This window comes from Haliotis rubra, unplaced genomic scaffold (genome assembly GCF_003918875.1).
Source record: "Haliotis rubra isolate DU_JTF1 unplaced genomic scaffold, ASM391887v1 Scf1383, whole genome shotgun sequence".
Classification (NCBI taxonomy): Eukaryota; Metazoa; Mollusca; class Gastropoda; order Lepetellida; family Haliotidae; genus Haliotis; species Haliotis rubra.
The window spans coordinates 4,534-25,909 of record NW_025765318.1 but is presented as its reverse complement, the minus strand read 5'-3'; the positions used below and the strand labels follow the sequence as shown (position 1 = coordinate 25,909).

At 39.0% G+C, this 21,376-nt stretch overlaps 1 protein-coding gene across 1 annotated transcript; it reads left to right on the top strand.

The window, feature by feature from the left end:
- Window positions 1-12,408: 12,408 nt before the first annotated feature.
- LOC124268477 (uncharacterized protein C1orf50 homolog) lies at window positions 12,409-20,939 on the top strand. The gene is made up of 5 exons (XM_046703456.1): window positions 12,409-12,494; window positions 13,884-13,999; window positions 15,303-15,389; window positions 17,674-17,805; window positions 18,884-20,939. The coding sequence occupies exons 1-5, from the start codon at window positions 12,461-12,463 to the stop codon at window positions 19,121-19,123; spliced, it is 609 nt and encodes a 202-aa protein (XP_046559412.1). The 5' UTR covers window positions 12,409-12,460; the 3' UTR covers window positions 19,124-20,939.
- The last annotated feature ends 437 nt before the right edge of the window (window positions 20,940-21,376 follow it).

Genomic DNA, 21,376 nt, shown 5'->3' with positions numbered 1-21,376 from the left:
TAGTAACAGTGGAGAACTGTGGTGTTAGTAACAGTGGAGAACTGTCGTGTAAGTAACAGTGGAGAACTGTGGTGTTAGTAACAGTGGAGAACTGTCGTGTAACTAACACTGGAGAACTGTCGTGTTAGTAATAGTGGAGAACTGTCGTGTTAGTAACAGTGGAGAACTGTCGTGTAAGTAACAGTGGAGAACTGTTGTGTTAGTATCACTGGAGAACTGTCGGGTTAGTAACAGTGGAGAACTGTTGTGTTAGTAGCACTGGAGAACTGTCGTGTTAGTAACAGTGGAGAACTGTCGTGTTAGTATCACTGGAGAACTGTCGTGTAAGTAACAGTGGAGAACTGTCGTGTAAGTAACAGTGGAGAACTGTCGGGTTAGTATGACTGGAGAATTGTCTTGTAAGTAACACTGGAGAACTATCGTGTTAGTAGCACTGGAGAACTGTCGTGTTAGTAACAGTGGAGAACTGTCGTGTAAGTAACACTGGAGAACTGTCGTGTTAGTATCACTGGAGAACTGTCTTGTAACTAACACTGGAGAACTGTCGTGCGAGTAGCACTGGAGAACTGTCGTGTTAGTAACAGTGGAGAACTGTCGTGTTAGTAACAGTGGAGAAGGAACTGACGACAAACTGTATTACCCTTCACAGGAATCCGCCGTGCATCCTCACAAAGCTCATATGTATAATAGTTAAATATGAACAAATACAAACATAAATAAACAATACCTTGTCAAAAGGGGAAATATTCTGCCTATTTATTCTAAAACCCTATATTTGATGGAGTAAAAGATTTTAAAGCCCTGTTTGATTTTAGTTTTGGAAGCTGATAATGTCCGCCAGATGGTAAAGGTTTACACTCAGAATGTTTACGAAATGTGAGAGGAATCACTTAAAATCTTGAACGCTTTTCGTAGATAAAAGATAGACAGTCAAAGTCTATTTTAAATGTTTACAATTTTGTTGAGCTTGTTATTGTTTTGAACCGAGAGTCCCCCATACGAGCACTGGATTTAGCACGTTCAAAGTAGTAACCCACTAGCAATAACACGTGTACCTTCATAGTAGTAACCCACCAGTAATAACACGTGTACCTTCATAGTAGTAACCCACTAGTAATAACACGTGTACCTTCATGGTAGTAACCCACCAGTAATAACACGTGTACCTTCATGGTTGTAACCTAACAGTAATAACACGTGTACCTTCATAGTAGTAACCCACCAGTAATAACACGTGTACCTTCATAGTAGTAACCCACCAGTAATAACACGTGTACCTTCATAGTAGTAACCTACCAGTAATAACACGTGTACCTTCATAGTAGTAACCTACCAGTAATAACACGTGTACCTTCATAGTAGTAACCCACCAGTAATAACACGTGTACCTTCATAGTAGTAACCCACCAGTCATAACACGTAACCTTCATAGTAGTAACCCACCAGTAATAACGTGTACCTTCATAGTAGTAACCCACCAGTAATAACACGTGTACCTTCATAGTAGTAACCCACCAGTCATAACACGTGTACCTTCATAGTAGTAACCCACCAGTAATAACACGTGTACCTTCATAGTAGTAACCCACCAGTAATAACACGTGTACCTTCATAGTAGTAACCCACCAGTAATAACACGTGTACCTTCATAGTAGTAACCAACCAGTAATAACACGTGTACCTTCATAGTAGTAACCCACCAGTAATAACACGTGAACCTTCATAGTAGTAACCCACCAGCAATAACACCTGGACCTTCATAGTAGTAACCTGCCAGTAATAACACGTGTACCTTCATACTTGTAACCTGCCGGTAATAACACGTGTACCTTCATAGTAGTAACTCACCAGTAATAACACGTGTACCTTCATAGAAGTAACCTACCAGTAATAACACGTGTACCTTCATAGTAGTAACCTACCAGTAATAACACGTGTACCTTCATAGAAGTAACCCACCAGTAATAACACGTGTACCTTCATAGTAGTAACCAACCAGTAATAACACGTGTACCTTCATAGTAGTAACCCACCAGTAATAACACGTGTACCTTCATAGTAGTAACCCACCAGTAATAACACGTGTACCTTCATAGTAGTAACCTACCAGTAATAACACGTGTACCTTCATAGTAGTAACCTGCCAGTAATAACGTGTACCTTCATAGTAGTAACCTACCAGTAATAACACGTGTACCTTCATAGTAGTAACCTACCAGTAATAACACGTGTACCTTCATAGTAGTAACCCACCAGTAATAACACGTGTACCTTCATAGTAGTAACCCACCAGTAATAACACGTGTACCTTCATAGTAGTAACCTGCCAGTAATAACACGTGTACCTTCATAGTAGTAACCCACCAGTAATAACACGTGTACCTTCATAGTAGTAACCAACCAGTAATAACACGTGTACCTTCATAGTAGTAACCTGCCAGTAATAACACGTGTACCTTCATAGTAGTAACCCACCAGTAATAACACGTGTACCTTCATAGTAGTAACCTACCAGTAATAACACGTGTACCTTCATAGTAGTAACCCACCAGTAATAACACGTGTACCTTCATAGTAGTAACTCACCAGTAATAACACGTGTACCTTCATAGTAGTAACCAACCAGTAATAACACGTGTACCTTCATAGTAGTAACCTCACCAGTAATAACACGTGTACCTCCCTCGAAATAACCTGCCAGTAATAACACGTGTACCTTCATAGTAGTAACCCACCAGTAATAACACGTGTACCTTCATAGTAGTAACCTACCAGTAATAACACGTGTACCTTCATAGTAGTAACCCACCTGTAATAACACGTGTACCTTCATAGAAGCAATCTTACAGTAATAACACGTGTACCTTCATAGTAGTAACCTGCTAGTAATAACACGTGTACCTTCATAGTAGTAACCCACCAGTAATAACACGTGTACCTTCATAGTAGTAACCCACCAGTAATAACACGTGTACCTTCATAGTAGTAACCAACCAGTAATAACACGTGTACCTTCATAGTAGTAACCCACCAGTAATAACACGTGTACCTTCATAGTAGTAACCCACCAGTAATAACACGTGTACCTTCATAGTAGTAACCCACCAGTAATAACACGTGTACCTTCATAGTAGTAACCTGCCAGTAATAACACGTGTACCTTCATAGTAGTAACCCACCAGTAATAACACGTGTACCTTCATAGTAGTAACCTACCAGTAGTAACACGTGTACCTTCATAGCAGTAACCTGCCAGTAATAACACGTGTACCTTCATAGTAGTAACCCACCAGTAATAACACGTGTACCTTCATAGTAGTAACCTTCACGAGTAATAACATCGTGTACCTTCATAGTAGTAACCCACCAGTAATAACACGTGTACCTTCATAGTAGTAACCAACCTGTAATAACACGTGTACCTTCATAGTAGTAACCCACCAGTAATAACACGTGTACCTTCATAGTAGTAACCTGCCAGTAATAACACGTGTACCTTCATAGTAGTAACCCACCAGTAATAACACGTGTACCTTCATAGTAGTAACCCACCAGTAATAACACGTGTACCTTCATAGTAGTAACCCACCAGTAATAACACGTGTACCTTCATAGTAGTAACCCACCAGTAATAACACGTGTACCTTCATAGTAGTAACCTACCAGTAATAACACGTGTACCTTCATAGTAGTAACCCACCTTCATAATAACGTGTAATACCTTCATAGTAGTAACCCACCAGTAATAACACGTACCTTCATAGTAGTAACCCACCAGTAATAACACGTGTACCTTCATGTAGTAGTAACCCACCAGTAATAACACGTGTACCTTCATAGTAGTAACCTTCACCAGTAATAACACGTGTACCTTCATAGTAGTAACCCACCAGTAATAACACGTGTACCTTCATAGTAGTAACCCACCAGTAATAACACGTGTACCTTCATAGTAGTAACCCACCGGTAATAACACGTGTACCTTCATAGTAGTAACCCACCAGTAATAACACGTGTACCTTCATAGTAGTAACCTGCCAGTAATAACGTGTACCTTCCTAGTAACCCACCAGTAATAGTAACCTTCACCAGTAGTAACCACTGTACCTTCATAGTGTAACCTTACCTTCATAGTAGTAACCAACCGAGTAATAACACGTGTACCTTCCTCGTAGTAACCTGCCAGTAATAACACGTGTACCTTCATAGTAGTAACCCACCAGTAATAACACGTGTACCTTCATAGAAGTAACCTGCCAGTAATAACACGTGTACCTTCATAGTAGTAACCCACCAGTAATAACACGTGTACCTTCATAGTAGTAACCTTACAGTAATAACACGTGTACCTTCATAGTAGTAACCTGCCAGTAATAACACGTGTACCTTCATAGTAGTAACCAACCAGTAATAACACGTGTACCTTCATAGTAGTAACCCACCAGTAATAACACGTGTACCTTCATAGTAGTAACCCACCAGTAATAACACGTGTACCTTCATAGTAGTAACCCAACCAGTAATAACACGTGTACCTTCATAGTAGTAACCCGCCAGTAATAACACGTGTACCTTCATAGTAGTAACCTGCCAGTAATAACACGCAACCTTCATAGTAGTAACCCACCAGTAATAACACGTGTACCTTCATAGTAGTAACCCACCAGTAATAACACGTGTACCTTCATAGTAGTAACCCACCAGTAATAACACGTGTACCTTCATAGTAGTAACCTGCCGAGTAATAACACGTGTACCTTCATAGTAGTAACCCCACCAGTAATAACACGTGTACCTTCATAGTAGTAACCTTACCAGTAATAACACGTGTACCTTCATAGTAGTAACCCACCAGTAATAACACGTGTACCTTCATAGTAGTAACCCACCAGTAATAACACGTGTACCTTCATAGTAGTAACCTGCCAGTAATAACACGTGTACCTTCATAGTAGTAACCCACCAGTAATAACACGTGTACCTTCATAGTAGTAACCCACCAGTAATAACACGTGTACCTTCATAGTAGTAACCCACCAGTAATAACACGTGTACCTTCATAGTAGTAACCTGCCAGTAATAACACGTATACCTTCTAGTAGTAACCCACCTGCAATAACACGTGTACCTTCATAGTAGTAACCAACCAGTAATAACACGTGTACCTTCATAGTAGTAACCTACCAGTAATAACACGTGTACCTCCCTCGCAGTAAGCTGCCAGTAATAACACGTGTACCTTCATAGTAGTAACCCACCAGTAATAACACGTGTACCTTCATAGTAGTAACCCACCAGTAATAACACGTGTACCTTCATAGTAGTAACCCACCAGAATAACACGTGTACCTTCATGTAGTAATCAGTAATAACGTGTACCTTCATAGTAGTAACCTGCCAGAGTAATAACACGTATACCTTCATAGTAGTAACCCACCAGTAATAACACGTGTACCTTCATAGTAGTAACCTGCCAGTAATAACACGTGCCTTCATAGAAGTAACCCACCAGTAATAACATGTGTACCTTCATAGTAGTAACCAACCAGTAATAACACGTGTACCTTTATATTAGTAACCCACCAGTAATAACACGTGTACCTTCATAGTAGTAACCTGCCAGTAATAACACGCGTACCTTCATAGAAGTAACCCACCAGTAATAACACGTGTACCTTCATGGTAGTAACCCACCAGTAATAACACGTGTACCTTCATAGTAGTAACCCACCAGTAATAACACGTGTACCTTCATAGAAGTAACCTGCCAGTAATAACACGTGTACCTTGATAGTAGTAACCCACATGGAATAACACGTGTACCTTCATAGAAGCAATCTTACAGTAATAACACGTGTACCTTCATAGTAGTAACCTGCCAGTAATAACACGTGTACCTTCATAGTAGTAACCCACCAGTAATAACACGTGTACCTTCATAGTAGTAACCTGCCAGTAATAACACGTGTACCTTCATAGTAGTAACCCACCAGTAATAACACGTGTACCTTCATAGTAGTAACCAACCAGTAACAACACGTGTACCTTCATAGTAGTAACCCACCAGTAATAACACGTGTACCTTCATAGTAGTAACCTGCCAGTAATAACACGTATACCTTCTAGCAGTAACCCACCTGCAATAACACGTATATCTTCATAGTAGTAACCCACCAGTAATAACACGTGTACCTTCATAGTAGTAACCAACCAGTAATAACACGTGTACCTTCATAGTAGTAACCTACCAGTAATAACACGTGTACCTCCCTCGAAGTAAGCTGCCAGTAATAACACGTGTACCTTCATAGTAGTAACCCACCAGTAATAGCACGTGTACCTTCATAGAAGTAACCTGCCAGTAATAACACGTGTACCTTCATAGTAGTAACCCACATGGAATAACACGTGTACCTTCATAGAAGCAATCTTACAGTAATAACACGTGTACCTTCATAGTAGTAACCTGCCAGTAATAACACGTGTACCTTCATAGTAGTAACCAACCAGTAATAACACGTGTACCTTCATAGTAGTAAGCTGCCAGTAATAACACGTGTACCTTCATAGAAGTAACCCACCAGTAATAACACGTGTACCTTCATAGTAGTAACCAACCAGTAATAACACGTGTACCTTTATAGTAGTAACCCACCAGTAATAACACGTGTACCTTCATAGTAGTAACCTGCCAGTAATAACACGTGTACCTTCATAGAAGTAACCCACCAGTAATAACACGTGTACCTTCATAGTAGTAACCCACTAGTAATAACACGTGTACCTTCATAGTAGTAACCCACATGGAATAACACGTGTACCTTCATAGAAGTAACCTGCCAGTAATAACACGTGTACCTTGATAGTAGTAACCCACATGGAATAACACGTGTACCTTCATAGAAGCAATCTTACAGTAATAACACGTGTACCTTCATAGTAGTAACCTGCCAGTAATAACACGTGTACCTTCATAGTAGTAACCCACCAGTAATAACACGTGTACCTTCATAGTAGTAACCTGCCAGTAATAACACGTGTACCTTCATAGAAGTAACCCACCAGTAATAACACGTGTACCTTCATAGTAGTACCCAACCAGTAATAACACGTGTACCTTTATAGTAGTAACCCACCAGTAATAACACGTGTACCTTCATAGTAGTAACCTGCCAGTAATAACACGTGTACCTTCATAGAAGTAACCCACCAGTAATAACACGTGTACCTTCATAGTAGTAACCCACTAGTAATAACACGTGTACCTTCATAGTAGTAACCCACCAGTAATAACACGTGTACCTTCATAGTAGTAACCTACCAGTAATAACACGTGTACCTTCATAGTAGTAACCTACCAGTAATAACACGTGTACCTTCATAGTAGTAACCCACCTGGAATAACACGTGTACCTCCATAGTAGTAACCCACCAGTAATAACACGTGTACCGTCATAGTAGTAACCCACCAGTAATAACACGTATACCTTCATAGTAGTAACCCACCAGTAATAACACGTGTACCTTCATAGTAGTAACCCACCAGTAATAACACGTGTACCTTCATAGTAGTAACCCACCAGTAATAACACGTGTACCTTCATAGTAGTAACCCACCTGCAATAACAGCTGTACCTTCATAGTAGTAACCTACCAGTAATAACACGTGTACCTTCATAGTAGTAACCTGCCTGTAATAACACGTGTACCTTCATAGTAGTAACCCACCAGTAATAACACGTGTACCTTCATAGTAGTAACCTGCCAGTAATAACACGTGTACCTTCATAGTAGTAACCCACCAGTAATAACACGTGTACCTTCATAGTAGTAACCTGCCAGTAATAACACGTGTACCTTCATAGTAGTAACCCACCAGTAATAACACGTGTACTTCATAGTAGTAACCCACCAGTAATAACACGTGTACCTTCATAGTAGCAACCAACAAGTAATAACACGTGTACCTTGATAGTAGTAACCTGCCAGTAATAACACGTGTACCTTCATAGTAGTAACCTGCCTGTAATAACACGTATACCTTCTAGTAGTAACCCACCAGTAATAACACGTGTACCTTCATAGTAGTAACCAACCAGTAATAACACGTGTACCTTCATAGTAGCAACCAACAAGTAATAACACGTGTACCTTGATAGTAGCAACCAACAAGTAATAACACGTGTACCTTCATAGTAGCAACCAACAAGTAATAACACGTGTACCTTGATAGTAGTAACCTGCCAGTAATAACACGTATACCTTCATAGTAGTAACCTGCCAGTAATAACATGTGTACCTTCATAGTAGTAACCCACCAGTAATAACACGTGTACCTTCATGGTAGTAACCTACCAGTAATAACACGTGTACCTCCCTCGAAGTAACCTGCCTGTAATAACACGTGTACCTTCATAGTAGTAACCTGTCAGTAATAACACGTGTACCTTCATAGAAGTATCCTGCCAGTAATAACACGTGTACCTTCATAGAAGTAACCCACCTGGAATAACACGTGTACCTTCATAGAAGCAACCTTACAGTAATAACACGTGTACCTTCATAGTAGTAACCTGCCAGTAATAACACGTGTACCTTCATAGTAGTAACCCGCCAGTAATAACACGTGTACCTCCATAGTAGTAACCTTACAGTAATAACACTCCGTCTAAACGGTAGCATTCCAAAGTATAAATAATTCAACATTATACCACATCGAAATGCTACAGATCGTGATTTTCAGTTTTGATCACATTTTGTTCGCATACACTATCCCAATGGCTCTTTCTCTCTCTTCAGCTGTTCATCGTGGCATATTTCTCATACTTGTGTATCAGATCATGTCTTCTAGACTCTCTTCATACGCTATAGAATCATTCTTCATGTGAAATGGAGGCAAATACTGCTTGAATATTGCTACGTTTTGGCGATTGATATTGCAATGTGTAAACAGAAAATGGAAAAACGTTACTTTGCAAGCAAATATGTTAACACAGATAATTTTAGATGTTCTTAAACATTTTTCCTCAATACCAAAGACACGTTTTACTTGTTTTCACTAATAGAAATCAGCAGAAAATGTTTTAAAAGACTGAAATCACAGGAATGATTATTTTACAATATTACACACTCTACAACAGTTGTTTCTTGTTTTAATAGTTAAAAATGGTGACTTAAAATGGTTTATCATTGCTCCCAAGCAGAATTTTATTTCAAACTTTCTTTTGGACATCAAAATCACTTTTGTTGGTTTATTTCGGAATGGACGAATATAGGACAATTTAACTCGTCTGAAAAAGATCCATTTCACTCAAATATGAATGCATTTGAGAATGTTTTTTCGTGATTTGCATTAAGCTGTGTTGTTAAACTTTCTTGTAAACTAAAACCTTCTAACATATCTTTGATAGTTTTTCAGAACTTCATAAAGGTAGGGGGGTAACGTTTCTTTTGGCGTCTAGTGTATAATGAAGACATTTTACGGACGGTTGTAACGCTTCTGCAAATGGTGAAATGTGGTTTAACGTCGTACCAGAATATTTCGCTCATATGACAACGTGCAAGCATGTGTATGTGTGGATGCTTGTATTAGCCCAGACTTAAGCTGGTTTTATAGTGCTAGCCTACTGAGGTACCATGCCGCAGTTAAGCATGAATTCCCCACTCAGACACATTATATTGACTCCGAGCCGACCAGTCCTTGTTGTACCCATTTAATGCCGAGCGCCAAGCAGGGACCAACAAGTACCATATTTTAACGTCTTTGGTATGAAGCGGCCGGAGATTGAACCCGCGACCTTCCGCTTTCCGGGCGGACGCTCTAACCACTACACCACGGAGGCGGTCTACTGCAAATGCGTAAACCCTGCATAATGTACGCAGAATTATTGATAAAGTATTGCTAAGTTAAGTATTTTTAAATCCACACAACTTTGAAAAGAAATAGAACTGATATACAATTCCACAGTCATCTTTTTCCTACCTGATCCCTCAACAACTGACAGTCGGGGAGATGAAATTGAATTAAAATTAAGGAAAATATTAAAGTTTTTCGAGGGGAAGATTGTTACTTATGGTCTTCTTTCAGGACTGAAATGAGTTAATGTAACATCCTCTGTCATAAGGAAATAGTAATAAAATTCCCAAAGCTTGGTTCAGAGCGTCCGCCCGGAGAGCGGAAGGTCGCGGGTTCGATCCCCGGTCGCGTCATACCAAAAGACGTTAAAATATGGTACTTGTTGGTCCCTGCTTGGCGCTCGGCATTAATGGGTACAACAAGGACTGGTCGGCTCGGAGTCAGTATAATGTGTGTGAGTGGGGTATTCATGCTTCACTGCGGCATGGTATCTCATTGGGCTAGCATTATAAAACCAGCTTCAGTCTGGGCTAGTACAAGCAGCCGCACATACACATACACACGCATGCACGTCGTCATATGAGCGAAATATTCTCAAGCACGACGTTAAAACCAGTTTCACCTCACCTCACCTCACCCAAAGCTTTGTTTGTGTGCAACCCCGGCCCTGCCGGCCTACTCTTGTTTTGGGTACACAAAGTAGTTGAGTTACACTGCCAGTTGTTAGACTTCCATTTTCGTGGAAGCCTCTATGGCTAAGTGGGATAGATTGCTGACTGTGTGCGTTGGAGATTAGGTGACTCACTCTAAGAATGTTGGTTCGACTCGACATTCGACTCGAACCTACAACAGAATGTCTTACCGGGAAGCAGACATTTGTTTTTACAGTAAAAATCCTTTGATGTTGGTTGACTGTGCATGTTGTTTTAAGGGATTAACTTTCTGGGTTGTTGTTACAAACATCACAAATGTCTACTTCCCGGTAATAAAGCACCTACAACAGTACTAGAATCAGTTATATTTCACCACATTCTAAATGACATTGTGTATTCGTCTGAAGCACACGTAAAATTATCGCTAACTAAGCATTAACTTCTGCCATCTTGTTACAATTGTAAGACATTGTTTTCACAAAAAGCATTTATGGTAGACAAAATTAGCCTGGCAACTGTTATTGTCTAAATGATTGTACTTGTTTTGTTTTTCTTGTTCTCATGTTGATATCTGCAAATGGAATATCTATATATGTGCTTTGGTGCAATTGTAACTTGCTTTGGAGTAGCGAGTGAGTGAGTGAGTCCAGCAATATGACGGCGGGGGACACCGGAAATGGGCTTCACACATTGTACCCATGTCGGGAATCGAACCCGGGTCTTCGGCGTGACGAGCGAACGCTTTAACTACCAGGCTACCCCACCTCCCCATTACCCCATTACCACCAATGTTTGTATTTTTATAAAATCTAAATTTCGAAGAATGAGTATTCAGTTTTTGTTGCGTGGCATTAGTGATATAGGTAAAACACAACTAACAAGTTGGACGCAGTAGACAGACATAAAGTGCTTTGGGGCCTCACCCCAGGGTAATGGCTGTGAACGTCTGTAAAGATGCATGTAAATAACATGAGTAACGTAAAACAAATTAGTCCTAGGGAAATCCGATTAAGAAAACAAGCATTAATTTGATTTATTTTTAACTTGACAATATTTTGTTTTTATTGCCTATTTATCAAATATCAGTTTATGAGGTTTGACGTTACTGAACTAAATTTATTAGTTAATTGGTCTACAATTGGTGTAGGTGCCTCAGTTGGCAAATGGTGTTTTTTCCCTTGAATGTTCATGGAAACACACTACGTGCTTGGCGTTTACAGGTAAGGAATGGAAGGTTAAAGACATGGGACTCGCAGGTTAATGTAAGATAAGAAAATATATTTTCAGTTGCTCGGGCACATTGTCAACACTTCTGGCTAGAGACTGACATTTTTGTGATCTGATAATGGCGAAAGAAACGAATCCGAGCCTTTACCAGATGTTCAATTGAATAACGAAACGAAATTATAGGGACATTTGGGCTCAATGGGTTTCCCGACAGGTTAATAATTTAAGTGGTTCCTCGGGACAAGAAATACACCTGGAGCAACGTGGTGAATTATTGAGATATATCTTTACAGTAACGTGCTAAAGGGTTCCCTAAACGCTGTATTCCAGATAAAGCTGAACAGATTATTTTAATACGTTTTTTATGGCTCGGAAATGATAATTGAGACCACACCTTGAATTTACATAACATGTCCAGTTATATAAATACGGAATCTATGCCGACAGATGTCTCGATGTACACATTTGAAATACGTCCAGGTATGTCAGACTTAAAGTAAGTTTTTCCATAATTGCAATAAATGCTGGGTAATAATAGAACATTATTTGGGCATGGCTCATTTTCTGTCAGTTTATTGTGCACATTTCATTCTTGTCGTAAAAGCAATAACTGCTCCCTTCTAACTGCTGATTGGTTACTTGTTGTGACGTCATTCATAGTATATAAGTGCTTTGCTACTTCCGGAGAGTTCATTTCTGTGTTGACACTCACAAGGAAGAGAGTATGTCACGTCCTACTGATCCGAATTTGACAGCAGGTATAAATCTCGTTATTATGTTAAACGTTTTACGTGAGTCTTTTGGGGCAAGTTTTCTTATCCACATATTGTTCAGTAGTTTACCTTCCACCGGCGAGTTGTATATGTATTTCCTTAGAAGGGAGGTAACTCTAGCAAGATATGCAGAATATCCGAAGCTGATGCTTTTTCAGTACGTGTAATGCAGTTCGAGTTCCATAGGTTGGAATTGTTTGCGGCATCGATTGAAATGTTATTGAAAATTTGATTATTTTTTTAGCATTGATATATATGTATACTGCTGAAGGAAAAGCCTACATGCCACTGCATACGGTAATTCATTGTGAGTGTTAATTAAGTTACCTGCGATATTCATTTCAATATGAATACACAACTGGATTATCGGGTTAGTCGTAATAATTAAACGGCCATAACCATATTATATACATGTACCAATCTGGAAGTAATTTTTATGAAAGGATCAATAGAAGCATGCATGTTTATACCACGGTCCTCATTTTCTTGCACATATTGATCTAACTATTATAATCACCGAAAACAGCTTCCACTAAGTTCCAGCTGTGTGAGTGAACATGTAGAAGCGTTGCATTATCAGATAATCATAATCTGATAATATATGGAAAGACATACACTCACGTAACCTTGATTTGTGGATAAATTAAATGCACAATTTCATGGTATAGTGCAGCGGAAATCATATTTTAAATGCACAATTTCATGTTTGTATACTCACTGATTATTTTATTCATTGATTCAGCAAAAATCTAAAATGCCTAATATTCTTCTCATAAATAAAACGTTTTGTTTACCAAAAATTAAAAAGTGATTTGCAATCATTACCCATTCATATCACGAGAAAGGATGGAGACACACAAAATGTGGGCGTCACATTGTTTCGAGGATTATGTAGTCGGGACTTACAATATATGACTATATCGACAGCCCATTGCAGTAAGTACTGACACTATGAAAGCAGACGTTGAGATGTGACAAGGTTGGAGCTAACAGTATCTTTTTTACTTGACATTTTATAAAAATACAATTTGGTATTGGTGGCATTAGTGTTCTTGGGCTATTTATCTCAGTGCTGGACAATTAGATTAAGTGTATTTACGTGTAATGCGGAGATTTGGAACATTTTTGTCAGCGAGGCGTGGCACTTTGTGTACATCAAAAGTACCGCTTGGTGACGTCATACAAGACTTAATTTACAAGATAGAATGATAATTACCTCGATCCACGAATCAAGGTTATCTACAAATTTAGATTACCAACAAATCCAAATGAAATCTAGGAATTCCTGAAATATAGGCACAAATCGATCTTAGTGCTGTGACAACCGTACCTTTAATACTTTAACAACCAATACTTTAACTTTGTTGTTCCAAGTGTCGCTGGTGGAGAGCAGCAGCCGGCCAGGCGGGGTGAAGCTGGTCAGTGCTCGCCATGCCAACAAGACCTCCGACCCCATGGACCTGGTGGAGCTGGCCATGCAGGTGCAGAAGGTTGGTTCTGTATACATGACTGGGCCTGTATTACATGTCCACCATATTCACTGTAGTAAGTGCCACAGAGTGTGATGGGTGGCTTATTAAACATGTAAAAATGCTTCATAATATGTAAAAAAAAATTTCAAAAACCAAACCAATGTGTCGAAATTGACAAAACTATTTTTGATAATTATGATAATACTCGCTTGGGAGTTAAAATGCACAAGAAAATGTGGATAGTTTTGTCTAGTTTAGGGCACTTTTTAAAGATCACTTTGAGACTCATATAGAAGTTATGCAGGGCTGTTGTCATGCTTGGACAATACAGTGAATAGGGTATGCCAAAACTAAAATGTTGATTGTTTCAAATATGTTTGAATTTTCCCCCCAATCTTTGATCACCTGTTATCATGGTAATTCAAGTGTAAACAAGATATTGACCCCACTGCACTTATTGTTGCACATACAACCAATGAATAATCAATTAATAATCAGCTATTTTAATTTTTGATGGGAAGCTTTATACAATTTTAGGAGTTTGGGTGGTAAAATATCATCCAAATGATTTTTCGTTTTTCTTCCAAACAATGAGGGTTATCCACACTGATGATGATTTTGAATTTTTCTAAATGTTATTAAAATGAGACACCAGTTATCCCAGATACTCCTGGTTGCCTCAATGCCAGGGAGGCACCTGTTTTTTTTCACCTTGTTCACAAACTTAGACATCATATGTAACTGTTTCTCATTTATATCATTTAGTGTGGATTTTATTACGAACGTAATTCAGAGCTACAGATAACTTTTTGGGTCATTGAGTTATGTACTCGCTTGTGTTCATTTCAATTGGGTATCCTGATTTTCCTTTGAATAACCAAATAAATTGTACCCACCTCACTCAAACTCAATTGGGGGTACTTTGCCATTTTCAATTAATTGTAACAATATATTAAGGTTTAAATGTTAGTTAACGTGTTTGTTATTTATGTTTGATCTGTAATATGAGAAACGATAAGAAAGACTGCAAGTTGCCAAGTTTATGTGCTGAAATAGAACCTCAAAATATACCTCAGTTATTTTATCTATGCACCGGTACGCAAGCTGAGATTTGACGTTTTTGTGTGTACACATATGAGATCCCTTTTATTAAGTATTTACAAAAAATCAAGTGTACTTGTACACAATAGTCTTAATGGAATTGAGTTTTCACATAAATATTTGCGTAATTTACACAGATACGCAGCTTATCTGTTCCGCTGGTAATTATTTCAGGTTAAGTAGATGTTTTGTGTCTCTAATGGCAGATTCTTGATTTCAGGCTGATGAGTTTACTCGAGCTAACGCTGGGAGCAAGTTGACAGTTATAGCGGACCAAATACGGTATCTACAGGAACAGGCTAGAAAGGTATTTTTGAGAAATTCCTGTCAAGATATTGTTCCTCATGCAGGACCTTACAGATGTCCCTACGCATACTTTGAAACATGTGACTGTGTTTTGGAGTCCCACCTAGCAAATGATATGTTTCTTGGATTGGCAGCTATACATGTGCTCACTGGTTTCACCATAATGGTGTACACCTTACACCAATTTCAGACTCTCCTTCACAAAGCTGGGGCGGTGGGGTAGCCTGGTGGTTAAAGCGTTGGCTCGTCACGCTGAAGACCCGGGTTCGAATCCCCACATGGGTACAATGTGTGAAGCCCATTTCTGGTGTCCCCCGCCGTGATGTTGCTGGAATATTGCTAAAAGTGGCGTAAAACCAAACTCAGTCAGTCAGTCACAAAGCTGACATGCTGTGATATGACCATGATGACTGGAATACTGTTCAAAGTGGTGTAAAACAAAACTCACATTACAAAAATCCTTTTCTTAACTACATCAACTGTAAAAGTGAATTTTGTTCACATGTGCATTAAAAAAACATCTGTTGTTTATCCACTGACATTGTCAACGTATTCAAATGTTATTCTACATATTTTATAATTCATGATGTGAGGTCTGCGTAACAATCCTTGCTTCATTCGATTCAAACTTTGATATTGTTCCCTTCATGTCTCATGCAATTAATCCTGGTAAACTTGTTTTTCATTGATCATATATTTTCCCAAGATAAGTTTGAAAAATCATTAATCAACAGATTTTTGCTTATGGAGTCATTGTCTTTGTCCTTTCCTAAAGATGCTCTTTTCATTCTGGCTACACTCCAGAATGTTTACCTGGAGTTATCTCCCTTGGTCTGTCAACGTCCTGGCTTATAACAAGTTGGGGGATGGAATAATTTGTTACCTATTAACGTCCTAGCAGTATCATTGCTGCCACCAGTTAGCAAATGGAGTAAGAAGAATCTTGAAATTTCCCCTCATATCTGATATGCTGTGACGGAAATATTTCAGGGTAAATCTCGTGGAATGCCATTCTTGCCAAAATGGTCAGTTAGGGAAAGATTTGGACTGGTTTACTATTCCCCAAATGAAATTACATTTTTTTTGTGTGTGTGTTGAGATTAGTTCGAGATTGCAGACTAATGGAAAAGCACCATAATATCTGTTGAGAAGGATTGGTTTGTGTGCTGACAATGGTCATTTTGTGGAGAATTTTTCTGTTGGAACAGTTTAAATTTAAGAAAATTTCCAAGATGCATTTATGCTTGCACTGGCAATATTTGTTCTGAATTGCACTGATTTCAGGTGTAACTGATCTTTGTCACATTGTTGCCATACTTTCTAATGATATGACCAGGTCATGGTGATGGTGGAAATAGAATGGAAATTGAGACACACAAACCAAAGAATTTAGCTCGGGCAAGAGTATTATGTGGCATGATAATGATCACAGTCAAGGCAACTGCAAGTCCAACTCCTTGCATTGTTAGAGGCTACTGATCACTGTAGGGAGCTGTGTCTTGTGGAAGTGATGGTTCAGAGAGCTCTGAGTATAGGCTATTGCTGAGAGGAACTTGCTTCAGCGAAATAAGTAGAAAATAGCCGTAGTGGTTCGTTGTGTTTTAAATGACCCTTGAACACCCAGGTTAGTGCTGTTTTCAGCAACACATGCATCTGGTGGTCAGACTCAATTAAATCCAGATTGACCTCATTTCAGTGGACTATTCCTTACAGGTTGTTCAGCTTGACCTGAGCTACTCTACATATGCATGACCCGAGAGGTCAATGGCAGAAACGGCTGGTTGAGTTAACTTCATTAAAAAGGGGAGCAGGGAATGTTGTTATTGTTGTGTTCGTGCGAAACATGCAGACATGGATTCGTTACAGAACTTGTCCTGGAAAACAACACTTCTGAAAAAACAATTCAATTAAAACATGAATTGTTTTTACAGTCATATGCTATCTAGTCTGGTTTACTAACTTAACGATGTAAAGTCAGTTACTTTCAGAATCCAGTTCACTCTCGCTATCACTCTCTCCACCCAGTTCAATTATCATTTTTTTCTATCGACCTTGTCTTGGCTGTTCGGACATGTTGACAATCTGCTGACAAAGGCCCACCCCCTTCACAGTAATAGACCCAACCAGTTGTGACATGGTCTTGCAATGCATTAGTATTCACTTGATCAGGTCAAGCTGAACTACCTGTAGTGCTGCATTAAGAACAAAAAGGAAAAATGCCAAAAAATATGAAGCTGCAGGTTATTTTTTTACAGAATTAACAATTAGATATTGTTTGTTTCCAGGTGTTGGAAGAAGCTAAGAGGAATGCTCTGCTCCATCACGTAGCCTGTAACTTTGTGAAGAAGCCCGGAAACACATATTACCTGTTCGAGAGACACTCAGGACAGAAGTACTTCTCCATATTGTCACCACAGGTGGGTAATTGTTGTAACCATGGTAACATATTACCTGTTCGAGAGAGACTCGGGACAGAAGTACTTCTCCATATTGTCAACACAGGTGGGTAATTGTTGTAACCATGGTAACATATTACCTGTTCGAGAGAGACTCGGGACAGAAGTACTTCTCCATATTGTCACCACAGGTGGGTAATTGTTGTAACCATGGTAACATATTACCTATTTGAGAGAGACTCAGGACAGAAGTACTTCTCCATATTGTCACAAGGGGGCAATTGTTGTATCCATGGTAACATATTACTTGTCTGAGAGAGACTCAGGACAGAAGAACTTCTCCATATTGTCACCACAGGTGGGTAATTGTTGTAACCATGGTAACATGTTACTTGTTTGAGAGAGACTCAGGGCAAAAGAACTTCTCCATATTGTCACCACAAGGGGGTAATTGTTGTAACCCATGGTAACATTTTGCGTGTTTTAAAGAGAGTAAGGGCAGAAGTACTTCTCCATTTCGTCACCACAGGTTGGTTACTGTTGTAACCATGGTAACATATAACCTGTTTTAAAGAGACTCAGAGCAGAAGTACTTTTCCATTTTGTCGGTAACTGTTGTAACCATGGCAACAAATTGCCAGTCTGACAGTACTCTCTATGTTTTCCTCGAAGACATCTGTTTATCCATGGTAACAGAATCTGATATTACCTGTATGAAAGAAGTAGATTTCAAGGCATGGCCAAGAAAGACAAGTCACTGAAATAACCTGTGCCCCACATTTTGTATGTGCTTATACTTGAGGATTATGTTTTGGTACTTACTGTAAGTAGACTTACACAAGGTTTGGATGCTTATGCTTTTGTCTCTTGAAGCAAGTTTGATTCTTTTACCAAAGAGATTTTGTCGCTTGCTCTCTGTGAGTCTATGAATGCCATTGTTTTGTATTCAGCATCATTGCGATGCATGACAAGTAACAGCAAGTGTGGGCATAAAGCTTTGTTAAAGATTGAACTAAACTGCACTCTTGGAAAATGTTTTATATATTTTTTTCTCATCATGTATATATATATATATATATAGATATTTATTTTTTCAAAGGAATGGGGTGCTTCATGTCCACATGAGTTCCTGGGCGGTTTCCGTCTGGAGTACGACCAGTCCTGGACGCCACTGGATGATGTTGAACGACGAGGAGAAGAAATTGCCCTGATAGACAAAATCCTGAATGCACAGCAAGCTATAACTGACAGTGTCACGCCCAACTTCAGTGGCTTGACAACCCAACCACAGCCCAGCTCAGAGGCAAAGATAACAGACATGTCGCAGAAGGAGGACTAGGCAATCTCAGCCAGCCGAGGTGCTTGCTATCTTCCTGTTACCAGACTAAAGAGTGAACTTTGGACAGACTGGTCACTAGTTCACTGGACAAACAGAAGCAGTGGTTTTTAACATTTTAAATGACCAAATGTTCATTGAATCATTGTGTTGGTTCAGTAATGAAAGGATCATGATTCAAAGTGTCTCTGTGTCCAAACTGTTTGAATTTCCCAACCAAAACTTGTTATATAATGGACTTTTGTATCAGTATGGAGTATTATAAACTGAACTTTAGACAGAAAGACATTTTACCAAACTCGGGGTGCGATTATTTCAATCAGCCAGGTTAGAGAGCCTTGCCTCCAGAACCTGTTATTTGTCTCTTATAACAAGCATCGGTTCCTGAAGATTAGCCCAGATCTTTGCAGGTCTTACTGTTAAGTTATCAAATCTGATGGAATACAGATAGGATGATTCAGTTTGAAAGAATAATTCTGAGAATATCTGGCACTTGAAACAAACAAATTATAAACTACTTATTAATTTGTCTGTTTTGAGGTGTAGTGTCTTATGTGACTAAACCTTTGTATAATCCTCCAAACTATCATCTCCTGTGTGTAGGGGCGGTGGGGTAGCCTAGTGGTTAAAGCCTTTGTTCGTCATGCCGAAGTCCCGTGTACATGAGTACAATGTGTGAAGCCCATTTCTCGTGTCCCCCGCCGTGATATTGCTGGAATATTGCTAAAAGCGGCGTAAAACCAGATTCACTCACTCACTCACTCTCCTGTGTGTAACTTCAGCAATGCCAATGTCGTTGATATGACAGACAGCTCCTGCATATACATATGTAAGCATGGGTTATCCCCCCTTATTATGTGTGGTGAACTGGGATACGTGTAAGGTTACTTATGAATAGATGGTAACATCTATTAATAAAAAAACATCTGGTGTATTTTCAGTACTCTTGTACTGTGAACTGAGTAATTTGTGCACCTATGACAATCTGGGTCAGAATTGGTTTTCAATTACCCTTGCTTGTCGTAAGAGGCGACTAAAGGGATCGATTAGTCAGGCTTGCTTACTTGATTGACACCTCGTCGTACACAAACCAAAGAATTTACTTCGGGCAAGACTATTATGTGGCATGATAATCATCACAGTTAAGGCTACTCAAGTCATTGCATAATTGCATAGATCAATGTTCATGCTGTTGATCACTGGATTGTGTGGTCTAGAATAGATTACCCCATGGAGATGGAATATTGCTGATGCCGTTAAACAACAAACAAACAAAGTGATTTGTTTATCTCAGGAATGAATGTTTGTATTGATTTATATATATAAGAATCTGTTTCTCAGCCTCGGAGAGACACATGTGGCCAAGTCACTGCTATCACTGGTTGTAAGAAATAATGAAAATTGTTTGTAAAAGTCTAAACATACCCATTCAATTATCTTTCAGTGTCTGTCAGTTTTAATGTGATTTTATTGAAGAATGTCATCATGTTCTCGCAATGTTTGACTCATTGATATATTTTCTTACTCTTAAATATAATTTATTTTACAGACATTTACATGTAAATAATGTTTGAAGAATTGAGGATGCTGTTTGCATTTCAGTGTAACCAGAGAAAAATTCTACATGTTTTGTTTCATTTGGTATAACAATGCTATGATACAGAACGGACATCAGTTGTGTCAAATACATGTAGTGGACTACAAGAGAATGATGTCACATCTCACACAGGAGTCTTCATGGTTGTCAGAGGAGTATTCATGTCCAGATATCGAGGACTTGTAATCTTGTATATAGGAGTAAATAAACAGTATAATATATTTAAGTGGAGTTTGTTTTTAGGAGTGTTTTTTATTTGATGGCCATGTTAAGTGTTGTCAGTTGGAGTTGAGGTCCACAAATCTAAAATATTAATCATCAAGCTACCTATATCAGGTAAGTCACCTGTTTACTGATATGCCTGTACTTGACTAAACCTTTTACTCATGAAACATTAAATGACTCCGCTTTTTATTCATATACCTGTACTACGTATACACTTAACTGTTTACTTACATACCTGTACCAGACACATCTGTTTACTACATGCAGTATACCTGTACTGGGTCTTTATTGTTTATATGATGTATACGTCAACCAGACACATCTGTTTATTCATATACCTTTACTACACTTAACAGTTTCCTTGCATACCTCTACCACACACCTCGGGCGGTGGGGTAGCCTAATGGTTAAAGCATTGGCTCGTCACGCCGAAG

Bases quoted from the DNA above. Each gene is read 5' to 3' on its own strand.
- LOC124268477 (XM_046703456.1), top strand. From the start codon at position 12,461: ATGTCACGTCCTACTGATCCGAATTTGACAGCAG. The intron at 12,495-13,883 runs GTATAAATCTCG...TGTTGTTCCAAG, and splicing joins TGATCCGAATTTGACAGCAG to TGTCGCTGGTGGAGAGCAGC. The intron at 17,806-18,883 runs GTGGGTAATTGT...ATTTTTTCAAAG, and splicing joins TCTCCATATTGTCACCACAG to GAATGGGGTGCTTCATGTCC.